Source organism: Peromyscus eremicus, chromosome 6, assembly GCF_949786415.1.
Source record: "Peromyscus eremicus chromosome 6, PerEre_H2_v1, whole genome shotgun sequence".
Classification (NCBI taxonomy): domain Eukaryota; kingdom Metazoa; phylum Chordata; class Mammalia; order Rodentia; family Cricetidae; genus Peromyscus; species Peromyscus eremicus.
This window is the reverse complement of record NC_081421.1, coordinates 77,050,356-77,077,339: the sequence shown is the minus strand read 5'-3', so window position 1 is coordinate 77,077,339 and position 26,984 is coordinate 77,050,356. Positions and strand designations below refer to the sequence as shown.

The 26,984-nt window shown below is 42.7% G+C and overlaps 1 protein-coding gene across 4 annotated transcripts; it reads left to right on the top strand.

Annotated features, from left to right (window-relative positions):
* The first annotated feature begins 3,896 nt into the window (after positions 1 to 3,896).
* Positions 3,897 to 26,984, top strand: Hipk1 (homeodomain interacting protein kinase 1). 4 transcript variants are annotated; one of them, XM_059265996.1, is made up of 3 exons: positions 3,897 to 3,977; positions 16,734 to 17,811; positions 26,729 to 26,984. In XM_059265996.1, exons 2-3 carry the CDS (start codon positions 16,736 to 16,738, stop codon positions 26,967 to 26,969), a joined length of 1,317 nt encoding a protein of 438 aa, XP_059121979.1. In that variant the 5' UTR covers positions 3,897 to 3,977; positions 16,734 to 16,735; the 3' UTR covers positions 26,970 to 26,984. The 4 variants fall into 4 exon arrangements, with proteins under 4 accessions (XP_059121979.1, XP_059121977.1, XP_059121978.1 ...); XM_059265994.1 differs by lacking the exon at positions 3,897 to 3,977 and adding an exon at positions 3,984 to 4,143; XM_059265995.1 differs by lacking the exon at positions 3,897 to 3,977 and adding an exon at positions 4,431 to 4,551.

The window sequence follows — 26,984 nt, the reverse complement described above, 5'->3', positions numbered from 1 at the left end:
GCAGATCTTTGTGAGTTCGAGGCCAACCTGGTCTACAGAGAGAGATCCAGGAAAGGCGCAAAGCTACACAGAGAAACCGTGTCTCGAAAAACAAAACAAAACAAAAGACAGGGTCTCACTATGTAGTTCTGGCTATCCTAGAACTTGATATATTTGACTGCTTCTGTCTTCTGAGTGCTGAGATTAAAAGCACACACTCACCATACCCAGTTTTGGCCAGTGTTATCTTTTTAGGCAAAAAGAATTTTCTCCAGGAGACTATCCTGGCTAGAGCTGGGTCTTATCTTGCACTGACAAAGAGAAAGAAGATTCCCAGAGGTGGCTTTTACTAGCCTGCTCTCTGAGCTGGATGACAGACTTGTCTCCTTAAAATCTTCTTCTACCTTACAGTGCTGGGATTATATTGCTAGGAAAGGGCTTTTGGTTAAGAGGCTGGATTTTTTTTTTCTTTTAAAGTCGTATCTCTTTTTCTCCTGAGGATGTGGCTCGATTATATCTCTCAGCACATCCTTGCATTAGCAATATCCATATCCTAGAGTTCCCATCACTGAAGGTGTGCAGAATAGATTTATTTTTTATTATATATATTATATATTTATTTATTTGTTTATTGCACACAGGCCTGGCATATAAAATCTTCCCACACTGGGCTGGAGCAATGGCTGAGAGGTTAAAAGCACTGTTGCTCTCGCAGAATACTATGGTTCTGGCCCCAGCACTCACATGGTGGCTCACAACCATTTGTAACTGCAGTTTCAGGAGATCAAATACCATGTTCTGACCTCTGAGGCCATGTGGTGCACATATATACACCCAGGAAAAAAGCATAGGCATAAAAGCAAATTTTGTGTGTATGGGGGTGGGGGGGAGACAGGATTTCACTGTGTAGCTCTGGCTGTCTTGGAACTCACTCTGTAGCCCAGGCTGGCCTCAACTCACAGAAATCCACCTGCTTCTGCCTCCTGAGTGCTGGGATTAAAGGCATGTGTCACTATACTCAGCCCCAAATAAATAAATCTTTCTTAAAAAATTTAAATCCTTCCACAATCTACAGTCTTCCTTTCCTTTTTGTGGTCAGATAAAGGGTTAGGTGGAGAAGTGAAAGGCTCTAAAAACAACAGAGCTACAGAATCTGCTTGAAAGGGACCTGAATCTCTGAATGACGTCACGGAGCATAATGACCCTCACACCCCAGCTCCCCGATGGATTAAATAATAAAACTTGATAATCTTAAGCCACCATGATTTTTAGTTTGAGACTAGATTTCACTGGGTAGCTCTAGCTACCATCAGGCTGGCCTCAAATTCAGAGATTATCTTGTCTTTGCCTCCCGGGAAAGCGCCTTTTTAAAAATTATTCAGACAGAGTCTCATGTAGTCCAGGCTGGCCTTGAACTCCTGATCTTCCTGCCTCTGCTTCCCAAGGGCTGGGATTGCAGGCCTGTGCCATCAGGTCTGGCTGCAAGTGACCTCAGGCTCTACTCTGCCCTTCCAACCTCTAATAGCCCCATCTCCTTATTACTCCTCTGATTAAGCCTCTAACAGCTCTTCATTAATTTCCAAAACCTGAGTCTGCCTGTTTGACTAAGCTGGTATCCAGCTGGGGGAGCTGAAGCTCAAGCTAGTGCATGTAGTCTGTGCTGTTTCATCTGGCAGTGCCTGGCACACAGGAGCTACCCTATAGAGAGCTGTTGAATGGATAACAGACTGCACTAAACTTTGAAGCTTTGTTGACTAAAACATGCTCAGAGATGAGCTTCTCTGACTCCATTATTCAAGTCATGTATATATATATATATATATATATATATATATATATATATATATTTTTTTTTTTTTTTTTTTTTTTTTTTTTTTTTGAGACAGGGTTTCTCTATGTAGCTTTGCGCCTTTCCTGGAACTCACTTGGTAGTCCAGGCTGGCCTCAAACTCACAGAGATCCGCCTGGCTCTGCCTCCCGAGTGCTGGGATTAAAGGCGTGCGCCACCACCGCCCGGCAAGTCATGTATATTTGTATTCATTTTTCCTCACTAGATTAAAAACTCTGGGAGGGAAAAGCCTGTATCTTATTCACCTTTCATCTGAACCAGTGTCTTGGGAGTGTCTGGCATGAAGCTGTTTGTTGGATGAATGAGCGAATGACATTAGCAAGGAAAAAATACTAGACTTTTAAAAGTTCCCCAAAGATCATAAAACAAACAAACAAAACAAAAAAATCTTCTAAGATGGGCTGTAGTGGCACAGGCCTTTAATCCCAGCACAGCAGATCTCTGTGAGTTCAAGACCAGCCTGGTTTACAGAGTTCAAGGATGGCTATGACTACACAGAGAATCTCTGCCTTGAAAAAAACCAAACCAAAACCAAACCAAAGTTCCCTGAAGAATGAGACAGATTGAGGAAAGGAGTTAAGAACAATGGAAATAGAGACTAATTTTTTTTTTTTTTTCTTTTTCCCAGAGACAGGGTTTCACTGTGTAGCTTTGCACCTTTCCTGGAACTCACTCTATAGCCCAGGCTGGCCTCGAACTCAGAGATCCGGGAGTGCTGGGATTAAAGGCTTGTGCCACCACCACCTGGCGAGACTAATTATTGTAACAAAGGTACAAGTAAGCAGGCAGTTGATAGCGCCAAGTTAGAATTCAGGAGTCAGTCAGAGAAGGCGCTCTACTGGTAAAATTTGAGACGTTTTAAACACAAAAGGGACATAACATAAATTAGGAACCAGTCATAGAGTTCTGGTGAAGTAGGGCAAAATACCCAATTCATGGTTAGATCCTGCTAAAAAGCAGGATCTGTTGAACTCCAGGCCTCAAGTTTCTGCCTTTTTCTTGGCTCACTAAGCAGGCTTGCTCATTCATTCTTGTCTTGATATTTCCAGGGCCAGGCCAAATGTGAGGACTTTATGTTCTCTAAACAGTCGAGAAGGAAGTTTCTGTGAAAATAAGCAAACAAACCTGTCCTGTGGGACTGAATGCTTTTGCTAATCCTGGCTCTCCAGGGAAATGAACTTCCCTGTTCCAGTGTTAAGAAGAGAAACTCAAAGACTTTCCTTAAAAGGTATTATAGGATAGTCTAGAAAACTTTTGTGAGGTGAAGATCCAAAGAAATCAAGGTTGTATAATGAGTGAGGTCTGAGAAATATAACGGATAGGAAGACTTCTTAGGTCTGCTCCTCTCGTCAGAGAGTACATGTAAATATCCATGGCGGTAGACAGTCTCTTCTTGGATTCAGACAGTTGCTGACTTTAGTACCTGTGAGATGGAACACATGAGGTCCCCCCCCCCCGCAAAAAAAAAAAAAAAAAAAATCAGGGCCTCACTTTGTAGACCAAGCCGGCCTTGAACTCACGGAGATCCATTTGCTTCCTCCTCCTGAGTCCTGGAAATAAAGGCGTGCACCATCACACCCTACTCTCATAAATACTAGTCTTTAAAAATGTTTCCCATTTTAGAAGCCAACATTTTACACGGCAGAAGGCATATCTGAAGTCCTACAGAATCTCTTGAGGCTGAGCTGGCAACTGTCTACTAAGATAACCTAGTGTGCAGTGTCTATTTTCTTAGAACACTGTGCCAAGAGCGCTGTTTCCCGAGTCCTCTGCCTTTCTACCTTCTGTAGAGGTAAGACAGTTTTTGTTTGGGGGATGCATTGAGGAGCTGAATTCGGAGTAGCCGTTTTCTTATTTCCTAACACACCGCAATGGGAGCGCTTCAGTATAGGGAGGCGTTCAAATCCCTTACGCTGCTGTGAAATACTCTACGCGGCAGCGGACAATTGAAGCCTTAAAGTGAGATAATTCTTCATCCTCAGGGACTTCTCAGGTAGTCAGTGTCTCCCCGCGCTGCCCAATCGCTGGGGTGCGGGTGTGTGTGTGTGTGTGTGTGTGGTGTGTAGGGGGATCACACTGGTTTGGGGTGATGTCACACTGGCTGAGGATGACATCTAGCAGCGGGAAACCCGACAGCCACCAGACGCCGGTAAACCACCTCGGAGACTGCTGAGCGGAGTGGGGGGGGGCGGAGGCGGGGGATCCGGTCCCCACACACGGTCCACGCTGGCTCCCCACGGAGGCCCACCCGCTCCTGCGGCCCACGGCACGAAGCCATGATCCCAACCGGTCCGCTCCTCCGCACTTCCGCCTCAGTAGGTGTCATGGCGCTAGGTGGCGGAATGGTTCCGGCGAGGCGGGGCCGGCCGGATGAGGGCGGTCGCTCGGGGCTCCACTTGTCGAGTCTGGCGACAACGGCAGCTGCGGAGCGAAGGGCCGGGCCGGGGCCCCGGACGGCAGCGGGAGGCCGAGGCGGGAGCGCGCGGCGCTGAGGCGGCGGCGGCGGCGGCGGCGGGAAGGGGCCGGGCGGCGGGGCAGGCGGGAGGCTGGCGAGGCTCCGGCCGCGGGACGGGCGCGGGGACGGCTCCGGGGGGCGGGGGCCGGGGCCCGGGCCGGCTCGTGCGGGGGGTATGATGACCCGGCGGCGGGGCCCCGGATCGCGTCTCCTCCGCCGCCTCCTCGCGGCGGCCCCGACTCGCGGCTGAGAACTACACACACCGGCGGTGAGTCAGGCCGGGCGAGGGGCCGGGGCCGGGCGCCCTGGGGTGGGCGCCCCGAGGTGGGGCCGAGCGGGCCGCGGACTCCCCTGGGCGGCCGCCTTGCACCGGGCGCCTCTTCGGGCAGGCCCCGCGCGGCCGGCCCTGGGCGCCGTGTCCCCCCTGCCTGGCCGCGAGCGGCGGGACGCGACCGTGTGCCCGGGAAAATGGGCAACTCCCCCTGCCTCCTGCCACTTCCCTCCCGAGCGGGCGGTTGTCCTCAGGTGACAGGGGCCCATCGGGCATCTCCCCACCCTCGGTTCCCCGCCCCTACCCCTGGCTGCGGTGGCAGGTTCCCTACGTGAAGCTTGTGCCTCCGGAGGGTGCATGTCACCCCACTGCCTGTCGCTGTAGTTCGGGCATATTTGTGCCTTGGGGGACCGGGAAGCCGTGTCTAGAGAAAATCGTGATGGTCGGGTTGGTGTGGAGGCTTTTCTGTTTTCTTCGCTCATGTTCTGTAACCGTTGAGTTTGTAATTCGTGACGGTGCTGAGGCTTTGTGGGGACCAGCCCACCTATATGTTTATCTTTTCAAGACAAAGCTAGAGGTCTTTTTCAAAAGAAACTTTTGTAGCTCGTCGTTACTTTGAAATCCCCAAACAACAACAAAGCCCCCAAAAACGTTAAAGGAGAAGGTGGAAACAACCAAAAATTCTTGGGTAGGGCCCACACTGTAACAGCTCTGTGGGGAAGAGTCCCCTTTGTGCTTGGCAACCGAGACCTGAAACTTGGTCTCCAGGAGCGTTGGTCTAACCTCCAGTTTGTTGTGGTGACGAACCATGAGCAATGGCCTGTGTGTTTATGCTGGGCGCGCTTTCTTTCCTGTTTGGGGATGGGTACTGGGACTGAAAGTGGGGGTGGGGTGGACAGCCCCCCCCCCCCCCCCGCTCCAGTAAGTAAATCTTTACGTAGCCGCTGACTCAGCTGTGGATACTCATTATAAGATGCTCATTCTTGTCTATTTAGTGACACTTTGATAAGTCTCAGTAGTGTAGTGCAGCCACATACTAGTTTCCAGTGTAGACTCCGCTGCCCCAGACCGCCCTTTATCTTGTTTCTTAGTAACTCTGATGAGAACAGCAGCATGGCTTCCTGCTCTAGATGAAGTGGGGTTAAATTAAGTGGCTGATGCCCTCAGCAAAACCTACAATTTTGTCCGTTTGTGTAAAGCTATTTTTGATTCATGGTCTGTAAGGTTTTTTTTTTTTTTTTTTTTTTTTTGGTTAAGATAGAGAATGCAAACCACTGCCAGCTTTTTTTTTTTCTTCATTTAAAAGCCTAAAGCTTTCTGTAAAACAACTAAAAACCTAACAACCCATTTTATCTAATCATTGTTATTCAGCTGGTTAGTTTGGATATTTGCATGCAATTTCCTTAGGAGTTGGTGTTACCATATGCTAAAGGCTTTAAAATACTCTTCTTGGCTTGAAGGATATTTTGGTAAAGTATTTGAGATTGAAGCTGGAGGCTTCCAAACTGGTAAAGCATCTGACAAAAATGGTGACTGCGATCTTGTATGTGTCGGCTCTGGTTGGCTAGTAGTTTGTGATAGCCTCATGGACAGTTGATCACTGGACATGTTTACAGATTTTAGAGCAAGTTGATTAGTAATGAGATTTAAAATCAAAACAGATCTTCCTCCTGGGGAAAAAAATATGTCAAAGTTCACATTTCTCTGGAAAACAGAATTCTTTCCTTCTTTGTTTTTATAAGCACAGATCCACCAGTGGTTGGTTGGTAGAAATCAGGGAGCCAAACCTGCCTGTGAACCTCTTTTACTTGGAACTTGTGAAGCTTGTTAGTTATGTATTTTAATTGGTCCTGTTGTGATTTGAATAATCTTGTAAGCCTGAGCAGCCTGCAGCCTGATCTGTCAACCGCCCTTTTCTTGACAGTTTGACAACAATCCATGTTTTGGTTAGGCCTCTTCCCGCGCTAGATCCTCTCCAGTTTCTTGCTTTACAAATCTTGCTGTTTTGCACATAAGTTATTAAGATCATTTTCCTGAACTAACTCTTTTTTTTTTTTTCCTCGAGGCAGGGTTTCTCTGTGTAGTTTTGGTGCCTGTCCTGGATCTCACTCTGTAGACCAGGCTGGCCTCGAACTCGGCTGGCTCTGCCTCCCGAGTGCTGGCATTAAAGGCGTGCGCCACCACCAGCCCCGCTGAACTAACTCTTAATTTTCTTCTTTTTGTTTGTTACTAATGCTCTGTTGACCAGGCTGACTCCACACTCAAGAGCTGAAGGGATGGTCCTGAGTCAGTGTCACTGAAACTTCGTGGTGCCTAATGTGGGTCTATTTTTGGCTTTAATTTTACCTTTTGTCTTTTTTTTTAATTGTAGAAATTCAGGTGGTGTATACATAATGTATTTCTGTAGTACATACTTTGTTACATTTATTTATTAAGTGTGTGTGTGGCTAAATAGGACAATTTGCATAAATTGGTTCTCTGCTGTGTGGGTCCAGGGGATAGAACCCATGTTTTCAGGCTTAGCAGCAAGTGCCCCTACCCACTGAGCCGTTTTGCTGGCCCTCTAGTACCTTTTATAGTTTCCTTTTCCTTTTTGGGTGCATATCACTTCAGCAGCCTTCTAAGGTTATTGAATAAAACATTGTATTTCTTTGAATTCTTTAAAGGCACCTGGTACCATGTTTTCCTTGTTGCTTAATGAAAAGGAACCAGGAGACCTGAATTCTTTGCCAACATTTTGCTCATTAGCTCTCTGTAAAACTTATTTGACCTTTTTGAGTTTCTTTTTTTCCATATTAGAACTAGAGGATTTTAGAAAGACTCTTTTTAAAGTCTGTTAGCTATAAAAGTCCAGTACTTTTTTTTTTCTTCTACCTCTTCTCCAGTCAAATACATTTCCTTCCTCTACATGGTTCCTCATTTTCCGTATCCCTTGGATCCTGGCAAAAGTCACCTCATTCTTCTTGAAAGAGCCTCATCTACCTCCCATCTGCCAAACCATTGTTACCTTACTTAAGCCCTGCTTCCCTTTGATCTTTGCTGACTGATCCAAACAGGGCCCTCTCTCACTTGGTAATTATTTGTCCTTTAGAGTCATCTGTACTTGGCTAATTTGACTTTGCTCTTACGTTGGAAACTCTTCGTGCTATCGTTTTCTTTATTTCAAACTTTGTAAACCGTGTCGACTCTTGCATACATAGTAAAAACAATGCACTTGGCTAACACAAAGGACCTACTTTTATTTTGTTCTCTTATTATAGATTTGTTATGCAGAACTAGTCTAAGCAGGTATTGAAACTTGGGAAAACATCCTACCTAGGAGGAAAGCATCCTTTAGCCAGTTTCCCAAACATCAGAGCATTTTTGAAATGGCTGAAGGTACACAGAGTTGTCAATGCTCTCCTGGCAGCCAACACCACCTTTCCCACACCCCGTTTTGCAATACCAGTTGGGAAACTGGCTGTCATATACAGTCCCATATGAAAGCAGGAAGTACTGCCAAGGGGTGGCAAACTTTGATCAAATGTTGTTCTTTAGGGTTTCAAGCTTACTTTTTTGCTTCAGTGTTACTATGCTTAGAACACGTAATATATTATTACAGACAAAAGACTATAATTTCTGTCACATCATGTAGTTCTCTAATTCAGTCAGAATAATTTCTGAGATTCCCCTACATTTATGTATGAAGCCGTAGTGTGATGTCTTTATAGTCAGTCATGCTAGGAAATGCTTGGCACATACTGTATGCCAGCCATTATAATGGATGCTAGCGATAACAGAAAAGAAAGAGGAAAACTACTGCAATGTCTCACTACCCTACTATTTAGAATCCTCCTTACAGAATTTAAACTTGTTAGGGGACAGCTCTCTTCTACTGTGGTTCTGGGGATTAAACTCAGATAGTCAGGCTTGTGCACCAAGTACTTTTATCTGCACAGTTATGTCATGGACCACAAGGCAACTTTAAAATACTTGGTTTCTTAGATTGATTTATTTTATGTCGATCAGTGTTCTGCTTGAATGTGTATGTGTACCATGTGTATGCCTAGTACCTGAGGAGATCAGAAGAGCGTCAGATCTGCTGAACTGGAGTTGCATATGGTTGTGAGCCACCACGTGAGAGCTGGGAACTGAACCCTGGGTCATCTGCAAGAGCAACAAGTGAGCCAACCATGGAGCCAACTCTCTAGCTTCTACCCCTCCCCCCACCCCAGAGTTAGCTTTTAAATAATTAAGTCTAAATAGTGATACTTAAAATGCAGAGTAATCCGCACGTTAGGTGAACTAGCCCTACTTGCCTCCTTGGGTCCTACACAGGCTTCTCCATTCTTCGTTCTGTCCACACAGACTATCCCTATCTGTGTCCTAACTGTTCTTCCCTGTTGTTTAGATCTCAGTTTAATTCCAACACCATACAAGGCTCTCCTTGACGGCCATCTCTATTCTGTTTTGTTTTCTTCATAGCTATCACTAGTTGCGTTTCTCTCTCTCTCTCTCTCTCTCTTTCTCTCTCTCTCTTTTGGGTGCTATGGGAGAGAGAGAAAACTATGCCCAGTTAAATGTAAACTAAGAGATAAAAGGTCGTATCCATGTTGAATAGCACTGTGTCTCATGTCTAGAACAGTTTCTGGTAGACAGGCAGCAGGTCCTCACTATATGTTTGTTAAGGGACTAAATTAAATAAGTGTAACTGTAAAGAAAGTAGCGTGTGCTGTGGGAGCATTTATCAGGAGCCTGACCTACTATAAAGTAGCCCTAGGGAAGACTTCTGAGTATTTTTGTCTGATTAAATAATCTAGTAGAAGGAAAAATGTTTGTTTTATGTAACGGCCTAAAGCCAATGTTCTGTGTCAAAGTGGTGTTCTAGGTTAGTAGTCCGTCACTGCTGCATGGTCACTCAAAGACCCATGCTTCTTCCATCTTGTTACTCTGCCATACTTAGATGTTGTCTCAGGGTAGAAGCTCAGGTCTCTGAAAACCTGCTTGCTCATTGTTCTCCGCTGGTGAGGAAGACTGATCAACATAGGCTAGCCATGTGCCTAATAAAGGAGAAAGTAGATTTTTTAAAAATACAAATCAACAAGCCCTAACACACCAAAGTGAGATTTAGGTGGGGCCTAGGATCCATAGATGTTAGGGGAGAGAAAAGGCTAAGAAGGGAAATGATGCTCAGTTCAGAAAAGCACATTATAGATGAAGGAACTTGAGCTGGAGAAGTCAAGGCCCACCCACTCTATGAAGCACTGAAACTTAGAGAGTGCCTGGGAAGGGAGTGGATAAAACAAATCTATAAAAGTAACCATAGGCCAGACTCTGTAAGGTCTGCTAATAAACGTGAGCTTTGGGGCTTTATCCCGAAGGGTTAAATGGGGGAGGGTGGCAGATGTCTAATGTTTTTCCAGTTGTACATTTTTAAAGCAGGCTTCAGCTAGGGAGGGAAGAGTGAATTGGGAAAGTAAGCATGGTCAGGGTGCTTAAGAGTACAGTTTGGGGGAGAACCATAAGGCTGTTTAAGTAAGCGGTTCAGAATTTAAGTAACTAGTGCAGGAGGGCTGGAGAAAACTGAGTGGAGTAGAGAGATATTTAGGTTTCTGGCAGAAGAAATTCTTCTCAAATTTTTATTTTTATGTGTGTAGGTGAATGCAGCTATATATGCCCATGATGGTATCTTTATTGGTAGCCATCTTATTTTTTGAGACTAGGTCATCTCTCACTGAACCTGGAGCTCTCAAATTAGGCAAAGAGCTCCAGGGATTCACCAATTTCTGCCTCCTAGCACCAGCATGTACCCCAGCACCTAATATTTATGTGAGTGCTCGGGATCTGAACTCAGGTCCTCATGGCTGCACTTTCCTCCCCGAGCCACCTCCCTAACCCCTGTCTTACTGTTACAAACCATGTATTCTTGGGTAAAAGTGTTTGCTGGCCATGCCTGGCCTGGCCGCCTGAGGCCAATCCCTGGAACCTATGTAAAGGTGGAAGGAGAGAGCTGATGCCACAGAGCTGTTTTCTGACCTCGCCATCACATCATGCCATACACACTCACTAATAACAGAAACATAAAGAAAGCATGCTCTTGTACCTACCTGTCTAGTCTATTGATAAGAATGTGTGTCAGAGTGTATATTGGAGAATATGTACTTCCCTGCACGTGCAAGCCAGGACAGATACCTGGGAGAAGAATCAAGATGAAGTATGTATTGGTTTTAGTTATTTAGGTCATCAGTTGTTAAATTGTGTCAGAGAAGAGAGATGACACGGAAAAAGCACAAATTTATTGTAGGTGTGTTGGGGAAGAAATGGAAGTTACGTAAGCCTTTAATCCCAGCGCTTGGGAAGCAGAGGCAGGGGGATCTCTGAGGCTACTTTGGTTTACAGAGCAAGTCTCAGGACAGCCAGGGCTACACAGTGAAACCTGTCTTCAAAGAAAAAAAAAAAAAAGGACAAAAGCTCTGAAAAATGATTACCTTGCTTGTGGTCCCCAACCATTCCATGCAGTGTTATAATTTTTAGTTGTTGCAGGATCACCTGCCTGTAGTAATTGCAGTGTGGAGTACATGCCAGGGAGTAGAGATGCTGCTTTTAAATCGCCATGCTTGAAAGTCTTTCATCCAGCAAGGCATGGTTCTCTTTGGAGTAGTAAACACAAGTACTAAACAGTCGTTGCCTATCAGTCCTAGTTTGGGATGATTGCAGGGAACAAAGTTGTCATTCTATCACTTTAGTTAAGTCATTGGAAAGTGAATTTTGGAATGGAAAAAAAACCCAAACAAACCCAAAAACCTTTGTTCATTGCTGGAGCCAAGAGGTAAAATGTTTCAGGAAGTTGGAAATAGTATTTGATTTTATTGGGAGCTATCTTCATTTACATTCAAAAGATTTGTGATCTGTTTAACAGAGCATTATATACAGTAAAATACCCACAGTCATTAATTCTGTCCCATATTTTTGTTTGGGAAGTCTTGCCTAGAAAGTAATTGATCCCCATTTGTGCAAAGGCAGATTTGTGGGACAGTATCTGTACCTAGAAATGGCCTTTTTAAGCCTTATTTCAGAGTGGAGTATAAATAACAGTGTTGGTTTTTCTAGGCCATTTTGATTCTATGTTTTCTTCTCACCTCATTACTGAGGTCTGAGTGAGTGTCAGCCACATGAAGAATCCTGGTGCTAAACTATGATGTACCTGTTAGAAAGGTTAATGAAATTCTGCTTGTTTTTTCCCCTTGCATGGACTAGGTGTGTTTTTCTGAGTATGTTATATTCAAAATATCTTAGAACATGTTTTCTTTCCTTTCCGTTTTTTAGGGGACACAATAATGATGAATGAACATTTGAAGTCATTAGTATTTGTTATTTTGTTATAGGTTCAAACTTTGGCAATAACATCTGTTGGGGAATATTATTTTAAGGTGTTACTTTTGTTTATGTTGTATTTGTTTAACTCTGTGAAGCTGTGTTACTGTGCCTGTCTAAAACAGCTGATGATCTAATAAAGAACTGAACGGCCAATAGCAAGGCAGGAGAAAGGATAGGCGAGGCTGGCAGGCAGAGAGAATAAATAAAAGGAGAAATCTGGGAGAAAAGAAGTAGCCAGAGAAGGAGGAGGACTCCAGGGGCCAGCCATCCAGATATGCAACCAGCAACGGAGTAAGAAAGAAAGGTATACAAACACAGAAAAAGGTAAAAGCCCAGAGGCCAAAGATAGACAGGATAATTTAAAGTTGAGAGCTGGCTAGCAACAAGGCAAGCTAAGGCCAGCCGTTTATAACAAAGAATAAGCCTCCATGTGTTATTTATTTGGGAGCTGCATGGTGGGCCCCCCAAGAGAGTAAAAGAGCAAAAACAGGCAACAACAAACATCACTCTGGAAATGTAGAATTTTTAAAGACTGTCTAGTTATGAACACTATAAAAATATTGGCCAAGAGTGGTGGTGCATGCCTGTAATTCCTACACTCAGAAGGAAGAGGGAGGAGGAACAGCAGTTCAAGGTCATCCTCAGCTACATAGTAAATTTGAGGCTAGCCTGGGCTCAGTAAGAAACTGTCTTTAAAAACTCAAACAATAAACAAACGGGTATTTCATGAATTCTTTCCAGTAATTACTTTATGACCTTGTCATTTTGTTTTTGTTTTATGTGAGGTAGGGTCATAAAGCCTAGGCTGGTCTAACACACTGTAACCAAGGCTGGCCTTCAGCTTCTGATCCTCCTGCACCTACCATCTCAAGTGCTAGGATTACAAGTATGTGCCACCACTGGCCTGTGATCCTCTGTCCTTTTATAGCTGCTGCAAACTGTAAATTTTATATTAAATTTTTTTTCACTACTTTTAGTTACATCAATATTGTGCTCCATGTTTTTGGATAAATTGTTAAATTTATATTCAATAAGGAAAACAAATTTGGAAGATTTACTTCTTTTTAAGTTGTGGTTCAATTTTATGATGGCAAGTAATACTTTGCATATATTTTAATAGGCAAATTTTGTAAAGGAACTACTTTGTTTCAGTTTTGTTTTGTTTTTTTAGATTTTTTTTAAAAAAAGATTTATTTATTTTCTGTGCATTGGTGTTTTGCCTGCATGTCTGTCTGTATGAGGGTGCCAGATCCCCTGGAACTAGAGTTACAGACAGTTGTGAGCCCCCATGTGGGTGCTGGGAATTGAACCCAGGTTCTCTGGAAAAATCGTCAGTGCTCTTAACTGTTGAGCCATCTCTCCAGCCCCAAGAATTTTATTATATTTGGTTTTACATTGGTGATGTAGGTAGGCCAAAATGTTTTGTATATTCATGACCTTGTAAGTTGAAGTGCATTGGCCTTAGCTTTTAATTTGGGTTTTTTTTCCTCTTTTTTTTTGGAGCTGAGGACCAACGTGGTTTTTTTTTTTTTTTTTTTTTCTTTGAGGTTCATATAAATTATGGAAATTCTTGCCTAAAGTAAATCCAAACCACATTTTAGAAATTGAAGGTTATAGCTGGGCAGTGGTGAACTCTGTGAGTTCAAGGCCAGCCTGGTCTACAGAGTGAGTTCCAGGACAGCCAGGGCTGTTACACAGAGAAACCCTAACTTGAAAAGAAAAAAAAGTAATTGAAGGTTGAAGATACATTTCTTCTTTGCAGCTGACTACAGTGCATAGTTTTAAGCTGTAGTCAGGCACAAAGAAGTGCACACATTTGCTCTCCTGCCTCTCTCCTTTATATGCAGTGCCAGGGATCAAACCGAAGGTCCTGTGCATGCTAGGCAGACACTGTCTCTGACTTCTGCTCCAGCCCCTACACAATGCTTTTTCATGTTCTGTAACATCCTTTGTCATGTTTCCTTCCTTTCTAATTGTATGTTTATTTCCTTATGACTCTTAAAACTGTACTATGTGAGTTGGAGTGGAGACTTCACCCATGTCTTAAGAACCATGCAAACAAAAGAGAAGGGCTTGTAAAGAAAACAAAACCAAAGCCAAGCATTTGAAAACACTATGGTTTATATTAGTGAGTTGTAGATAATGCAGTTGGTAGGCAGGAGTCAAGTCTTTCTTCCAGCAAATATTGTGTTTATATTACATTAACAGAATCTGGAAGGGCTGGGTGATAGAAGTGAAGAAGAAACAGATGGTACCTGTCCTCATGGAATTTATACTGTGGGCAGGGATGTGGCACTAAATAATTTAAAATTACAAGAGAAGAATGGCAAATTCATAGTGGAAGGGATAAAGGGATGAGGGATGGCTGGTGTGTGTGTGTGTGTGTGTGTGTGTGTGTGTGTGTGTAGGGAGAGAAGAGGTTTGTGTTAGGAGCCTGATGTTGAGAGAAAATGGAGTGGCCTTGCAGGAACTGAAGAGCTGAGTATGATGGCATATCTCTAATCTGTAATCTCATCCCTTAGGATGCTGAGGCAGGAGGAGACAGATCAAAGTGGGGGATGCTGGTCAGCAAGAACATTTTGAGGTTTTTTTTGGAGAGGGTTTCGAGTCTGTGTACATGTTTGTGTGTTTGCTGGTACAGGGGTGTGTGTGTGTGTGTGTGTGTGTGTGTGTGTGTAGCCTAGAGGTTAATGTCATGTCTTTCTCAATTGTTCGCCATCTTATTCTTTTGAGACAGGGTCTCACTGAACTTGGAATTTACTGATTCAGCTAGACTGGATGGCCACCAAACCTCAGGAATCCTGTCTCCATCTCCCCAGTGTTGGGATTACAGATGCATACCACTGTGCCTGGCTTTTTCTGTGGGTGCAAGGGATGTTAATTCAGGTCCTCATGCTCGCGTGGCAAACACCTACTGACAGAGCCATCTTCTTAGCCCCTTGATGAAGATTTTCTTCACCCCCATGTACTGAGGATTGAATCAGTGCTTTGCACATGTTAAGCAACACATGCTAAGCTAACTCTACCACTGAGCTATCTCCCTAGCTCCTGCCACACCTACTCTTTTTTGTTGTTGTTCTTGTTGTTTTTCAACTTTATTTTGAAACAGGGTCTCTCACTAAGTTACCCAGACTGGCCTTAAACTCAGCTGGCCTTCAGCTTGTGATTCTCCTGTCTCTCAGCCTCTTGAGTAGTTGGGATTAAAGGCCTGTGCCACAAGACTTGTTTTGAAGGTCTTTAACTTTATGCCCAAAGTAATGGAAAACTTCTGGGGGAAATGGGAGGAGAGGTGGTTAAGAAAAGAGAACAGTTACCTATCTAGCTTGCTGTTGAAAAGCAAAGATGTAGAAGTTCAAAGTCCTCCTCAGCTACGTAGAAAACATTGGGGCAGCTTGGATCCTAAAGGTCCTGTCTCAAAACCAAAACAACAGAAAACAACCCCAACAACAAATAAAAGCAAAGAATCCCCTGAGTGTGTTTAAGACAATTCTTTGGAGGCTGTTTGCATTGTAAATTAGAATGGTAGAGAAAAATGGATGATTTGAATTGTACTTAGGATGTAGATCAGACAAGTAGTAGTTTGTGAAGAAAGGGAAAGAAGTAAATCCAGATGATGAGTATGTGCCAGGAGCTACCACTTTACCTGTGTTAAATACTAAGTTCTCAGAATAGCTCCATGGGATGGCTATTGCTGTTACCATTGTATAGATGAGGAAGCTGAGGCTCATTGCTCCCTGATTTTTGGATTGAGTCAGGGTGTTTGGTGCCATACCATAACTGTGATAGAAAACTGAAAGTAGACTGGAGGCTTGTAAAATTTAATTTTGGATATGTTGAATTTGAGGTATCTGTCTTAGAATCAAATGGGCATTTGGATAAGATTTATAGATTTGGTGGGAGGGGTAGGGTAGAAGGAGGAGGAAGGAGAGAGAAGGATCTGGATTTGTTGAGATAGAAATTTTTAGAGTTTTTTTTTTTTTTTAAAGATAACTTACTGGGTTATAAAGAGGGAAAGTATAGAGCTAGGAAAGTAGTTTACTGTAGAGCCCCAAGGCCTCTGAAGGTCCAACTGGTGAGAAGAGAGCAAATAAATATGACGTGGCATGAAATATTTGGGCTTTAATCTTAGAAAAAATATAGCTTTGAGTTTAGTCTTTTGGCTTACTGTTCACTTAGGTATCTGCGGGATATTCAGGACAGATGGACTGTTCTCACTTCTCTCCCCATGTCTTTCTTCTGTACATTTCTCTCTCCCTCTTTCTCCTCCTCCCTCCTTTTTCTCTTTTTCTCTGACTCCATGTCACTCTGTAGTCCAGCATGATTTTACATAGATGTGCATGTATGTGTCTGGGCGTGTATGTCATAGTAAGACTGGAGGTCATAGGACAACTTGTGAAAGTCTCCTGTCTCCTTCCTCCATGAGTGCCTCAGAAGAAAACTCAGGTTGTTGGCACTTGCCTTGACCCACTGACTATCTCACCATCTGACCCTGTCTTTCTAAGGAGAACTTCTGTAGAAAGTTCTCTTCTTCAGAAGATACTCTAGCCTTGTCAACCTGGTTGACTTCTGGTCGGTGGCAGTCTCCCCAGTGTTGGGGAGCAGAGCACTGTTTTATGTGTGACTTGTGCAGGGTAGACAGCCTTCGCTTTGGTACGTTATGGACACTCTGTCTGTGACTGTCGGTTAAGACAGAATTAGCCTTTGAGAGGCGGGAAACAGTCCGGTATCAGTCTGGTGTCAGCTCCAAGTGTTTTCGTATATGCTGTTGGGAAGCTTTGCATTTCGAGCCCTTGTGGTCTCACTCTTCCTCTCTTTCCATGTAGGTATGGCATCACAGCTGCAGGTGTTCTCCCCCCCATCAGTGTCGTCGAGTGCCTTCTGCAGTGCGAAGAAACTGAAAATAGAGCCCTCTGGCTGGGATGTTTCAGGACAGAGCAGCAACGACAAATATTATACCCACAGCAAAACCCTCCCAGCTACACAAGGGCAAGCCAGCTCCTCTCACCAGGTAGCGAATTTCAATATTCCTGCTTACGACCAGGGCCTCCTCCTCCCAGCCCCTGCAGTGGAGCATATTGTGGTAACAGCTGCTGACAGCTCAGGCAGTGCCGCCACGGCAACCTTCCAAAGCAGCCAGACCCTGACTCACAGGAGCAACGTTTCTCTGCTTGAGCCATATCAAAAATGTGGATTGAAAAGAAAAAGTGAGGAAGTCGACAGCAACGGTAGCGTGCAGATCATAGAAGAACATCCCCCTCTCATGCTGCAAAACAGAACTGTGGTGGGTGCTGCTGCCACGACCACCACTGTGACCACCAAGAGCAGTAGTTCTAGCGGAGAAGGGGATTACCAGCTGGTCCAGCATGAGATCCTTTGCTCTATGACCAACAGCTATGAAGTCTTGGAGTTCCTAGGCCGAGGGACATTTGGACAGGTGGCCAAGTGCTGGAAGCGGAGCACCAAGGAAATTGTGGCTATTAAGATCTTGAAGAACCACCCCTCCTATGCCAGACAAGGACAGATTGAAGTGAGCATCCTTTCCCGCCTAAGCAGTGAAAATGCTGACGAGTATAATTTTGTCCGTTCTTACGAGTGTTTTCAGCACAAGAATCATACCTGCCTTGTGTTTGAGATGTTGGAACAGAACCTGTATGATTTCCTAAAGCAGAACAAGTTCAGCCCACTGCCACTCAAGTACATCAGACCAATCTTGCAGCAGGTGGCCACAGCCTTGATGAAGCTCAAGAGTCTGGGTCTGATTCATGCTGACCTTAAACCTGAAAACATAATGCTGGTTGATCCAGTTCGCCAACCCTACCGAGTGAAGGTCATTGACTTTGGTTCTGCCAGTCACGTTTCCAAAGCTGTGTGTTCAACCTACCTGCAGTCACGCTACTACAGGCAAGTGCAAAATACTGGAGATCTGTCCTCCTGTTTAACATGCATAGCATAGAATTCTAACTCTACTACCCAGGAGTCTACTTATTTCTAGATTCCAAGATGGGAGCAGGGTTTGTTTCAGCTTCTTACATGTGTATGTGGCATTCCTATAAGGAGCATGCTTTTCTTGCTGAAATCCTATTTAGTAGTAGCAAAATTAATTCTGAAGGTTGTTGTTGGCTGAATTGTGCTAGTGTCTGGTTCATTCTTGACTGCCATTACACCTGCCTTTTCCCACTTGAAGGACTGACTGTACAAGATAATCCATCTGGGCAGATGCTGCAGGGCTCTTTAGCTCATACCTGGGCATATAAAAATGGCTTGGGAACACCTTTAGGTTTAAGCCTAGCAGCAGTTCATTCAGATTTTTTTATTATAGCAAAAATTGTATTAGATGATTGCTGTGCTCTTCTGTTTGAGCATCTCTACAATACTTTGAACTTACTTAGTTATCCTGGGATAGCTTGACCTAAGGTACATTAGTGATTTATATTTCTAGATTAGTACTTCTAATACAAGGCCCCTTTATTATAATTAAAATTCTTGTAACAGTACTTACGTTGGTATATACAATTTTGTGTGTACTGTAACCAAGGCTTTTAAAATATGCTTTTAATTCTCAGATCTTTATTTTATCTAGTTATTAATCTTAAAGAATCTGATACTTAATATATGGAAATTGAATATCGATTGTACAAGCATTCAATCAAGAAATGAAGCATGCGCTGGGTATGTAGCTCAGATACAGGATTTGCCTAGCCTGCATGAGGCTGTTTAGTGCCACCCCAAAATAAAAAGCATCCACCAAAAATAGGTAACACAAAATACGTATTTATATGTATTTTCTTAGGTGTGTTTATGTATGTGTGTTTGTGTCTTTTTTGGAGACAAAGTCTCACTATGTAGCCTTGTTTGGCCTGGAACTTGCTGTGTAGATCAGGCTGGACTTGAACTCACAGTGATCTGCCTGAGTATTAGGATTAATAGATTTATTATCTATTTTATTTAAATTTTATTTATTTTATGTGAATGAGTGTTTTGTCAGTATGTATGTCTGTGTACCAAGAGTGTGCCTGGTCCCCATAGATGCTAGATCCAGTCCTCTGGCACTGGAGTTACAGGTGGATGTGATCTGCCGTGTGGGTGCTGGGAATTGAACCTAGCTCCTCTGGAAGAGCAGTCAGTGCTCTTAACCACAGAATCATCTCTCCAGCTTCGTCCCTAGATCTTATGATTTATAATTTTGAGGTTAATGTGTTCTGTAGCACCCATCAAGGATGTCATCCCTTCTTATGTTGAAAACTGTTTCATTGTAGGTATATGCCACGTTTTGTGTATCCATCTTTTGATAGGCACTTGGGTTGTTCCCATTTTTCAGCTGTTGTGAATGATGCTGCTTTGAACATTGTTGTACATGTATCTAAGTTCTTATTTTTAGGCCTTTTAGTTGTAGAGCTTAGGGTAGACTTGCTAGGTCCCAGGGAATTGTATGTAGCCTTGAGAAGCTACTAGATTTCCACAGAGGCTGTGCTCTTACATTCCTCACAGCAGCAAAGGAGAGTTCCAGTTTCTCCATGTTTCCTCCAACACTTGTTATTTTCTACATATCTTTAAAGTAACTATCTTTATGGCTATAAAGTGGTATGTCAGGTAGTTTTAATTTATGTTTTCCTAATTAGTGATATTGACATTTTTCATGACATTATTGTATACATTATACTTTTTTTGGAGAGATATTTATTCAAGTCCTCTGCCCAGATTTTCAGTTGGTTTTGTTAAATTTTAGAAATTAAAAAAAAATTCATTCTAGACATTGATATGATTTGCAAATACCTTGTATCTTTTCTAGGTTTTGAACCTCTTGCTAGTGTTTGATGCACAAATGTCTGACGTTCATGAGTCTGGTTTGTCTGCTTTCCTCTTGTTTAGTCTTCGGGTGTCATGAATTACAAATCCGTCATTGTGGCCTTTCTCCTGGTGTCTCCTACAAGTCTTAGACTTTAGCTCCTGCATTTAACTCCCTAATTTCGAGTTAATTTATTTTGGGAGCAAGGTTTTCACTGTATATCTCTGGTTGGCCTGGCACTCACTTGGTAGCTCAAGCTACCTTTGAACTCAGCAGTCTCCTTCCTGCCTCAGCCTCCTGAGTGCTTGGATTACAGGCATGGGCTACGACACCGTGTTAGTTTTTATTGTTTAAGGGGTCCTGTGACCACCGTTTAGTTCATGCAATGCCCTTTGCTCTAAAGACTCTCTATTCCCCCACTGAATGCTCTTGCACCTTTGTCAAGTTCATGCGACCGTGTATTTAAGAGTTGATTTCTGGGACCCTATTCTACTGTTCTTCTCTCTCTGTATGTCTGTCTATAAAGCAGTGGTTCTCAACCTGTGGGACACAACCCCTTGGGGGGTCGAATGACCCTTTCACAGGGGTCACATATCAGATATCCTGTATATCAGAGATTTACATTATGATTCGTAACAGCAGCAAAGTTACAGTTATGAGGTAGCAATGAAAATAGTTTTATGGTGGGGGTCACCACAACATGAGGAACTATATAAAGGGTTGTAGCATTAGGAAGGTTGAGAACCACTGGTCTATAGGATAAATTTTTCTGTTTTTCTCTTAAAACAAAACAAAACAAAAAAAAAACCCATAGGATTTAATAAAAATAATATTGACATTGCGAATTTCTTTGAGTACTGCAGTACTGAAAGGTTAATGATAGTCTTTTAATCCATTCTCACTTAAAAAAAAATCTTTATAGTTTTATAAAACTATGGCATGTTTTACTTGAAAAGAGGCAAAGGAGTTCGCAGGGCCTGTGGTTTCCGGTCTCATCCTGCTCTAGGCAGCCTAGGCTAATTTTGAAATTTTTCGCTTCAGTTTGCTTGTTTATGACTCGGGAGATTTAGGCTCCAACTACATTTGCTTCTGACCCTCCCCTTCGAGTGCCCCTGTGTAGTACAAATGCACCACATGCCTACAGGTGGCCTCGAGCTGGTGCTGCCCCACTTCCTTTCTATGAGGCCGGGGAGGAGCTTATCAGCTCTGAGTCAGTCCTCGGTGCTCGCAGGTGTTCATTAACTGTTTGTGTGCCTGCAGAGAGAACCAGGCCGTTTTAGACAAAAGGAGATGCAGGTTATTTTATGAAATCATTTTTGATAGGATCTTTACGTAAAGACTGAAAGTAATTTGTGGGACAAATTATTCTGCCTAGCCTTCTCTAATTTGCAATCCATGTGACTAATTTTTAGTATTAGGCTGCTAATCTTTGTCCTTTTTCTTTATACTTTAATTTTGGTTTTCATTTAATAAAAAAAATAAGGTTTTCTAAGGCCCCCCCCCCCCCCCCCCCGCCCCAGACAGGGTTTCTCTGTGTAGTTTTGGTGTCTTTCCTGGATCTGTAGACCAGGCTGGCCTCAAACTCATAGGGATCCACCTGGCTCTGCCTCCCGAGTGCTGGGATTAAAGGCGTGCGCCACCTCCACCACCGGCTTAAGTTTTGAAGCATTCTTTAAAGCTACTTATAAATTTGGTTGCTGACTTTAAGAATAATTTCAAGGGGAAGTAAGTTTACTTCTTAAAAGTTCATTTTGTTCCCAAGCCATCACTGTGCAAGCAGCTCAGTATCCAGGGTTTGTGGTTCAGCCTAGGATTTACCTGCATGCTGTGTTGTCTCACAGTAAAGCGTGATAGCAGTGTGAGCAGGTGAGAGAGCTGCGCCGGCAGCCCTCCCTCATCGCAGGCTTCGTCCTCCGTGGGCCTTAAGCAGCCTCCGTCTCTTGTTGCCACATTAGAACTCACCAACCCCGCACGCACATTCTTGTCTTTTGCAGACCTCTGTGAAACCCCTTCGGCTGGTGCAGCTGCCTTCAAGTCCAGCCTTCTTAACCTTCTTCTAAGTTTGTATTGCTTTGTCCAATGTTAAACATGCCCAGATACTGCCATTTGGCAGGAATTTGCCACACTTAGCTATAGGTATGCTTAAATGATAGGCAGTGGAAATGGTTTTTAGCCCGCTAAATGTAGACTGACTCCAAGGAAAGTTGCTGTCTTTGAGGCTTGAGTTTTAGGGACAGAGGTTTGTCATACTTACAGTCCAATGCTTTACTCTTCTAAATAAACTAGCCAGCATTTGTTTCATGCTCAGATCACTTTGTTATTTATGGATGGACGCTGCCTAGTGGAGAAAAGTATAGCTTAAATTATCCTACACAAACAATCTAATTTCCTGTAACAGTGAAACTACAGTTTCAATCTAAGCCACAGATGCAGGAAGTTGGACTTTATGTAACATCTCTAATCTGGTAAATAAGTAGGTTTGGTGCCTCAGCAAAGGGAAGAAAGAAACTAAATGTTCATGAAAACAACCAGAGAATGATTTGTGCCCAGCTTGCTGTGGGTGCCAGTGAACCAGGGCTTTATGACCTTGGAGGAGCTCTTCGGTGTAAAGAAGTTAAAGTTGGGAGATGAACATGCAGGGACTGCTGTTGCTGCCCCTTGGCTATTGTAATTCGTGCCTTTAGTGTTTGTGCTTTAAGGATGGGCTTGAATCCTCTAAGGCAGTGGTTCTCGACTGACCATCCTAACGCTTCAACCTTTTAATACCTTTCCTCATGTGGTGGTAACCCCTGACCATAAAATTATTTTGCTGCTTCTTCATAACTATAATTTTGCTGCTGTTATGATTCATAAATATCTGATATGCAGGTCTAATATGCAAACCCTGTAGGGATTGAGACCCATGGGTTGAGAACCACTGTTAAAGGGAGCCCCACTACTTCCAAAGCACAGTTAGCAGCATTTCCTATGGCAATAAATACTGCCAAGTTTGTTGTTGTCTCTAGCTTTCTCCTACACTTGAGTAGATAGTCTTTTTATTGCCTTATGTTTATTACAGTGTTATGACTGGAAACAGACCAGATGAATGATTCTCTAACTCATCCTTCATTTTTTTTCCCTTCCTTTCTTCCTACTTTATTTTATTTTGAGACAGACTCTCATGGTGTAGCTTGGGCTGGCCTTGAACCTTGAATCTTTGTGCTTCTGTTTCCTAAGTGCTGGGATAACAGGTGTGTTCCTGGCTCAGCCTTCTTACACAGATAGTAGAACCAGAGTTTCCAGTCCGTAGACTTTTTTTCAAGGCTAGCGCATGTTAAAAATGCTCCCTACACTGAGCTACCCCCCAACCCCTCCAGAGACTTTATATTAAGACTGGAGAGTCTAAAGAAGGCCAGGAAGATAATACAATGAGAATAATTTCAACAATTGCAATCTCAATTTAGAGGTGCTGTAGTTGTTCAGAAAAGGGAAACCACTTCATCCTCACTAACTAGAGTTGAAGATGAACATGTTTAGTGATGAGAAGCTCCCACTGCAGCAGCTTTCTTTTCTTTCTTTTTCCTTTTCTCATTCTTATTCTGATTTTCCTCCCTCCCTCCCTCCCTCCCTCCCTCCCTCCCTCCCTTCCTTCCTTCCTCCCCAAATCCACTTTTATTTGTACTTTTCACTAGTTTAAGTCAGTGAGGCTTTCTTTAGCACTTCCTTTGGGTAAGGGAAGAGTTACTGTTTTGTGTGAGCTCTGCCTGAGCGTCCTTAGCTGCTTCTGTCATTCCAGAACCAGGAGACCGGATGAAAAGCAGATTCCAGCCAACCTTCACTGTTTGGTTTTGTAAAATGAGGCTGGAATTAGTGTTTTCCTTAATTTTTTTGAAACCTTACGCTGTTCTTTTTTAAAGAAGTTAAACTGGGCTGGCTGGCCATTCCCTCCTGATCTACCTTTTCAGAAATGCTTTCTTATAAGGTAGGGCTGCTAAAACCTCCGGACTCTCAGTTGATGCCTTGGAATGTTCTCAGCCCAGTTTTTATTTGGCACCAAGCCATGTGCACTCGCCCTGCCAGCTATTTCTGGCACTGTCATGAACTTGGAAATTGATGTTGCTGCTCACTGAAAGTAAGACATTTTTTTTCTTTTCAGTTTTAGAAAAGCTTTTATATTTTTCCTGGGTACTCCTATTCTCAGCTTTATTAATTCTCCTATCAGGCTTGTGTGATCTTAAGAACATGCCATAATGGTTGGAATTTAATTGAATTTTGAAATTCCATCAGTCATAAATGGTTATAGTTAACTTTCAACATCACGACGATCACTTTTTTTCCTTCTCTCTCTCTCTCTTTCTATTCTTGTCTCTGTCTCTCTCTTTCTTTCTTTTTTTGTAAGAGAGGTCATGGAACTACTATGTAGACCAGCTAGGCCTCAAATTTGCAGTGATTCTCTTGATAAGATTGCAGGAATGTGTAAGTACACCCAGTATGGGTGTAACCATTGTGGGTTGTTTTTTAGTGAACAAAACTGAAGTTCATATCAAATGCTACAAAAACTGGTGGTATTATTTGTTCTACCTAGCTTTCTAGCAGAATGAGTCTGAACAGGCCTAGATCTTCTACTATTTCAGGGTAAGGGTCAGAAAATGCCTTAGAATCTGTGGAGTCTTACAACCTACCTGTTTCCTAAGGGTGTTATTGTTTAATTACTTGTAGAAGCTATCTTTTGGGAAAATATCCTAGGCAAGACATGGTGATGCACGCCTGTAGTCCCAGCACTTGGGAGACCAAGATAGGAGAATCCCAAATTCAAGGTCAGCCTCAGTCATAAAATGAGTTCAAGGCCAAGTGGGGCTACATAGCAAGACCCTGTCTCAAAATACCAAAACAGCAGACAGCCAAAACTCAATAACAGTAGTAACCAATGAATCCTTTTACCCTCTTTGCCCAAACAACTCAACACACACATACACACAGCATAACAATAATCGTGTATTACCTGAAACTAAAATATGGAAAACCTAGGCAATCTGTGAAGATATATGGCCAGTTAGATGGCTCTTCATGGAGGGATCTGCTTTTTTGTTTTCCTCTTACATGAGGGAGTTGTATCAAATATATTTTCAGACCCAAAATTCTTAGATTTATCAGAAGGAAAGGAAATTTTTAGAGAAAATAATGAAGGTATCAGAGTTCAGATCCTAGATCCAGACTGTCTAGGTACCATCATTTGGTAGTATAGCCTCAGACAACTAATTTAACCTGTTTCTTTATCTGTCAAATAGAGATAGTGTTATATCTCATTGACTCTAAAATGCTCTAATTGGCTCCAAGATGCAGCATTATATGCCATATGAAAGTAACAGCATTGCCACTAACCTGAAATATATCTTCATTTGTAAGACGTTAGAAAGTGAAAACATGTGCAACTTAAGAATTGCTGACATGCAACAATACTTATGATTTAACATTTATAAAGAATTTACAAGTGCACCACACATAGTATACACTGTCATTTATCATTATCATTACTGATATTCGTGTTACCTGTTGCCATTCACTCTACCTGTCTTTGTTGTTTGAGAATCAAATCAGCCCATTGCGTGTGCTAAGAAAGAACGTGACCGACCACTGAGGTGTACTTTAGTCTTTGTCATTTCTTTTTGAACCTATTTTCTCCTAATTTGGGGAGTTGAGATTTTAGTGTTTTGTTTGTTCTTAATTTATTTTGTGGGGGAAATATGTATATGGAGGTCATAGGATAACTTTTGCAGGTTGGTCCTTTCTTCCTACCATGTGGATTTTAGGACTAGAACTCAGGTCCACAGGCTTGGCTTACCGTTTTATCCATCGCACATAGTATTCACTGTCATGCATGCCACCATCCCAAATAAATGAATGAAGATGAATATGTAGTTAGTACGGTGTATTTAATTCTGGAGTCGGTGCTGAGAGCCATCCTTGCTCTATCACTTCCTGACTAGTTTTAGGCAAGTCTGTCCTTGTCTCGGTTTCCTACTCTATCAATGGGAGCAGTAATTTCATTTCAGATGTGTTCACCTATAGAGCACTCTGAGTGCTTTATGGATTATTGTACTTGAAGCATTAATGAAAATCACATTTCTAAAAGTGCATATTTCAAGGCTTAAAATAATAGTACTGTAATAATAATAGTTATTATAATACCTAACATTTACATATGCTTATTATGTGCCAAGCACTGGCCCAAGATTTTATTAATTTATTTAAACTTTGTAACAACCTTGTGTGATAGGTACCCCCGCTGTCTGCATTGTATATCAGAAACCCAAGGCACAGAATTGAAGTTAATTGGTGACAGCTACTAAATGATGGATGGGCCTGAGGTTCAAGTTCTCATAGGTTGGCTCTTGAGTCTGTTGCAAATATTGTTTTGTCAGAAATTATTTTTGTCACGAAGGTAGCAAAAACAACTAAGGTGCTCAGAAGAAAAATCAATGATCTTTTATTTGTAATTCTAATACTTAAAAAGCTCTCAAAACAGACATGTTCCCAAGTTTAATATAAACTCCTTTATCATCAGGACCTGCCTTGAACCATTACAAGATTGGTTAATGTCTTTATTTAGCCAACTTAATATGCTTACTCAGTGTATTATTATAGAGATATTAATGTGTTCAATTCTGGAGCACTGTTATGAACCCCGGTGGGATTGTAGGAGACACATTATATTCTATATTAGCTTTTTGCAGTTCAAAACTTCTGAATTTTTTTTTTCCCCCAAGACAGGGTTTCTCTGTGTGGTCCTGGCTGTCCTAGAACTCACTCTGTAGATTAGAGATCCTACAGAGATCTGCCTGTCTCTAAGTGCTAAGATTAAAGTCGTGTGCCCACCACTGCCTGGCTAAAGCTTCTGAATTTGAGTTCTGACTGAGTAGTTATGTACTGATGGTTTTCAGTTTCCTTAAACAAATGTGCCTGTTGCTGATACTGCAGCAGGATTTAGTCACCATCCATAGTTAATTTCCCCAAGTAATGTTTGCTATTTTATCTTATCTTTGTATTTGCTAGAGCCCCCGAAATTATTCTTGGATTACCATTCTGTGAAGCTATTGACATGTGGTCACTGGGCTGTGTAATAGCTGAGCTGTTCCTGGGATGGCCTCTTTATCCTGGTGCTTCAGAGTATGATCAGGTAAGAAAAAGTGCTTATTTGAATGGACGTGGAAAGCAACACAAACTCAGACTACACAGGGCCGCACATACAGAGTGCTTTTATAGCAATCTGAAAAAACAGACCACACAATATTGAAAAAAGTAAGGGTGT

What these genes read in the sequence shown, in the direction of transcription:
- Hipk1 (XM_059265996.1), top strand. Translation starts at nt 16,736, where the DNA reads ATGGCATCACAGCTGCAGGTGTTCTCCCCCCCATCAGTGTCGTCGAGT. An exon ending in CTGCAGTCACGCTACTACAG is followed by an intron (nt 17,812 to 26,728) that starts GCAAGTGCAAAA and finishes TGTATTTGCTAG; the next exon opens with AGCCCCCGAAATTATTCTTG.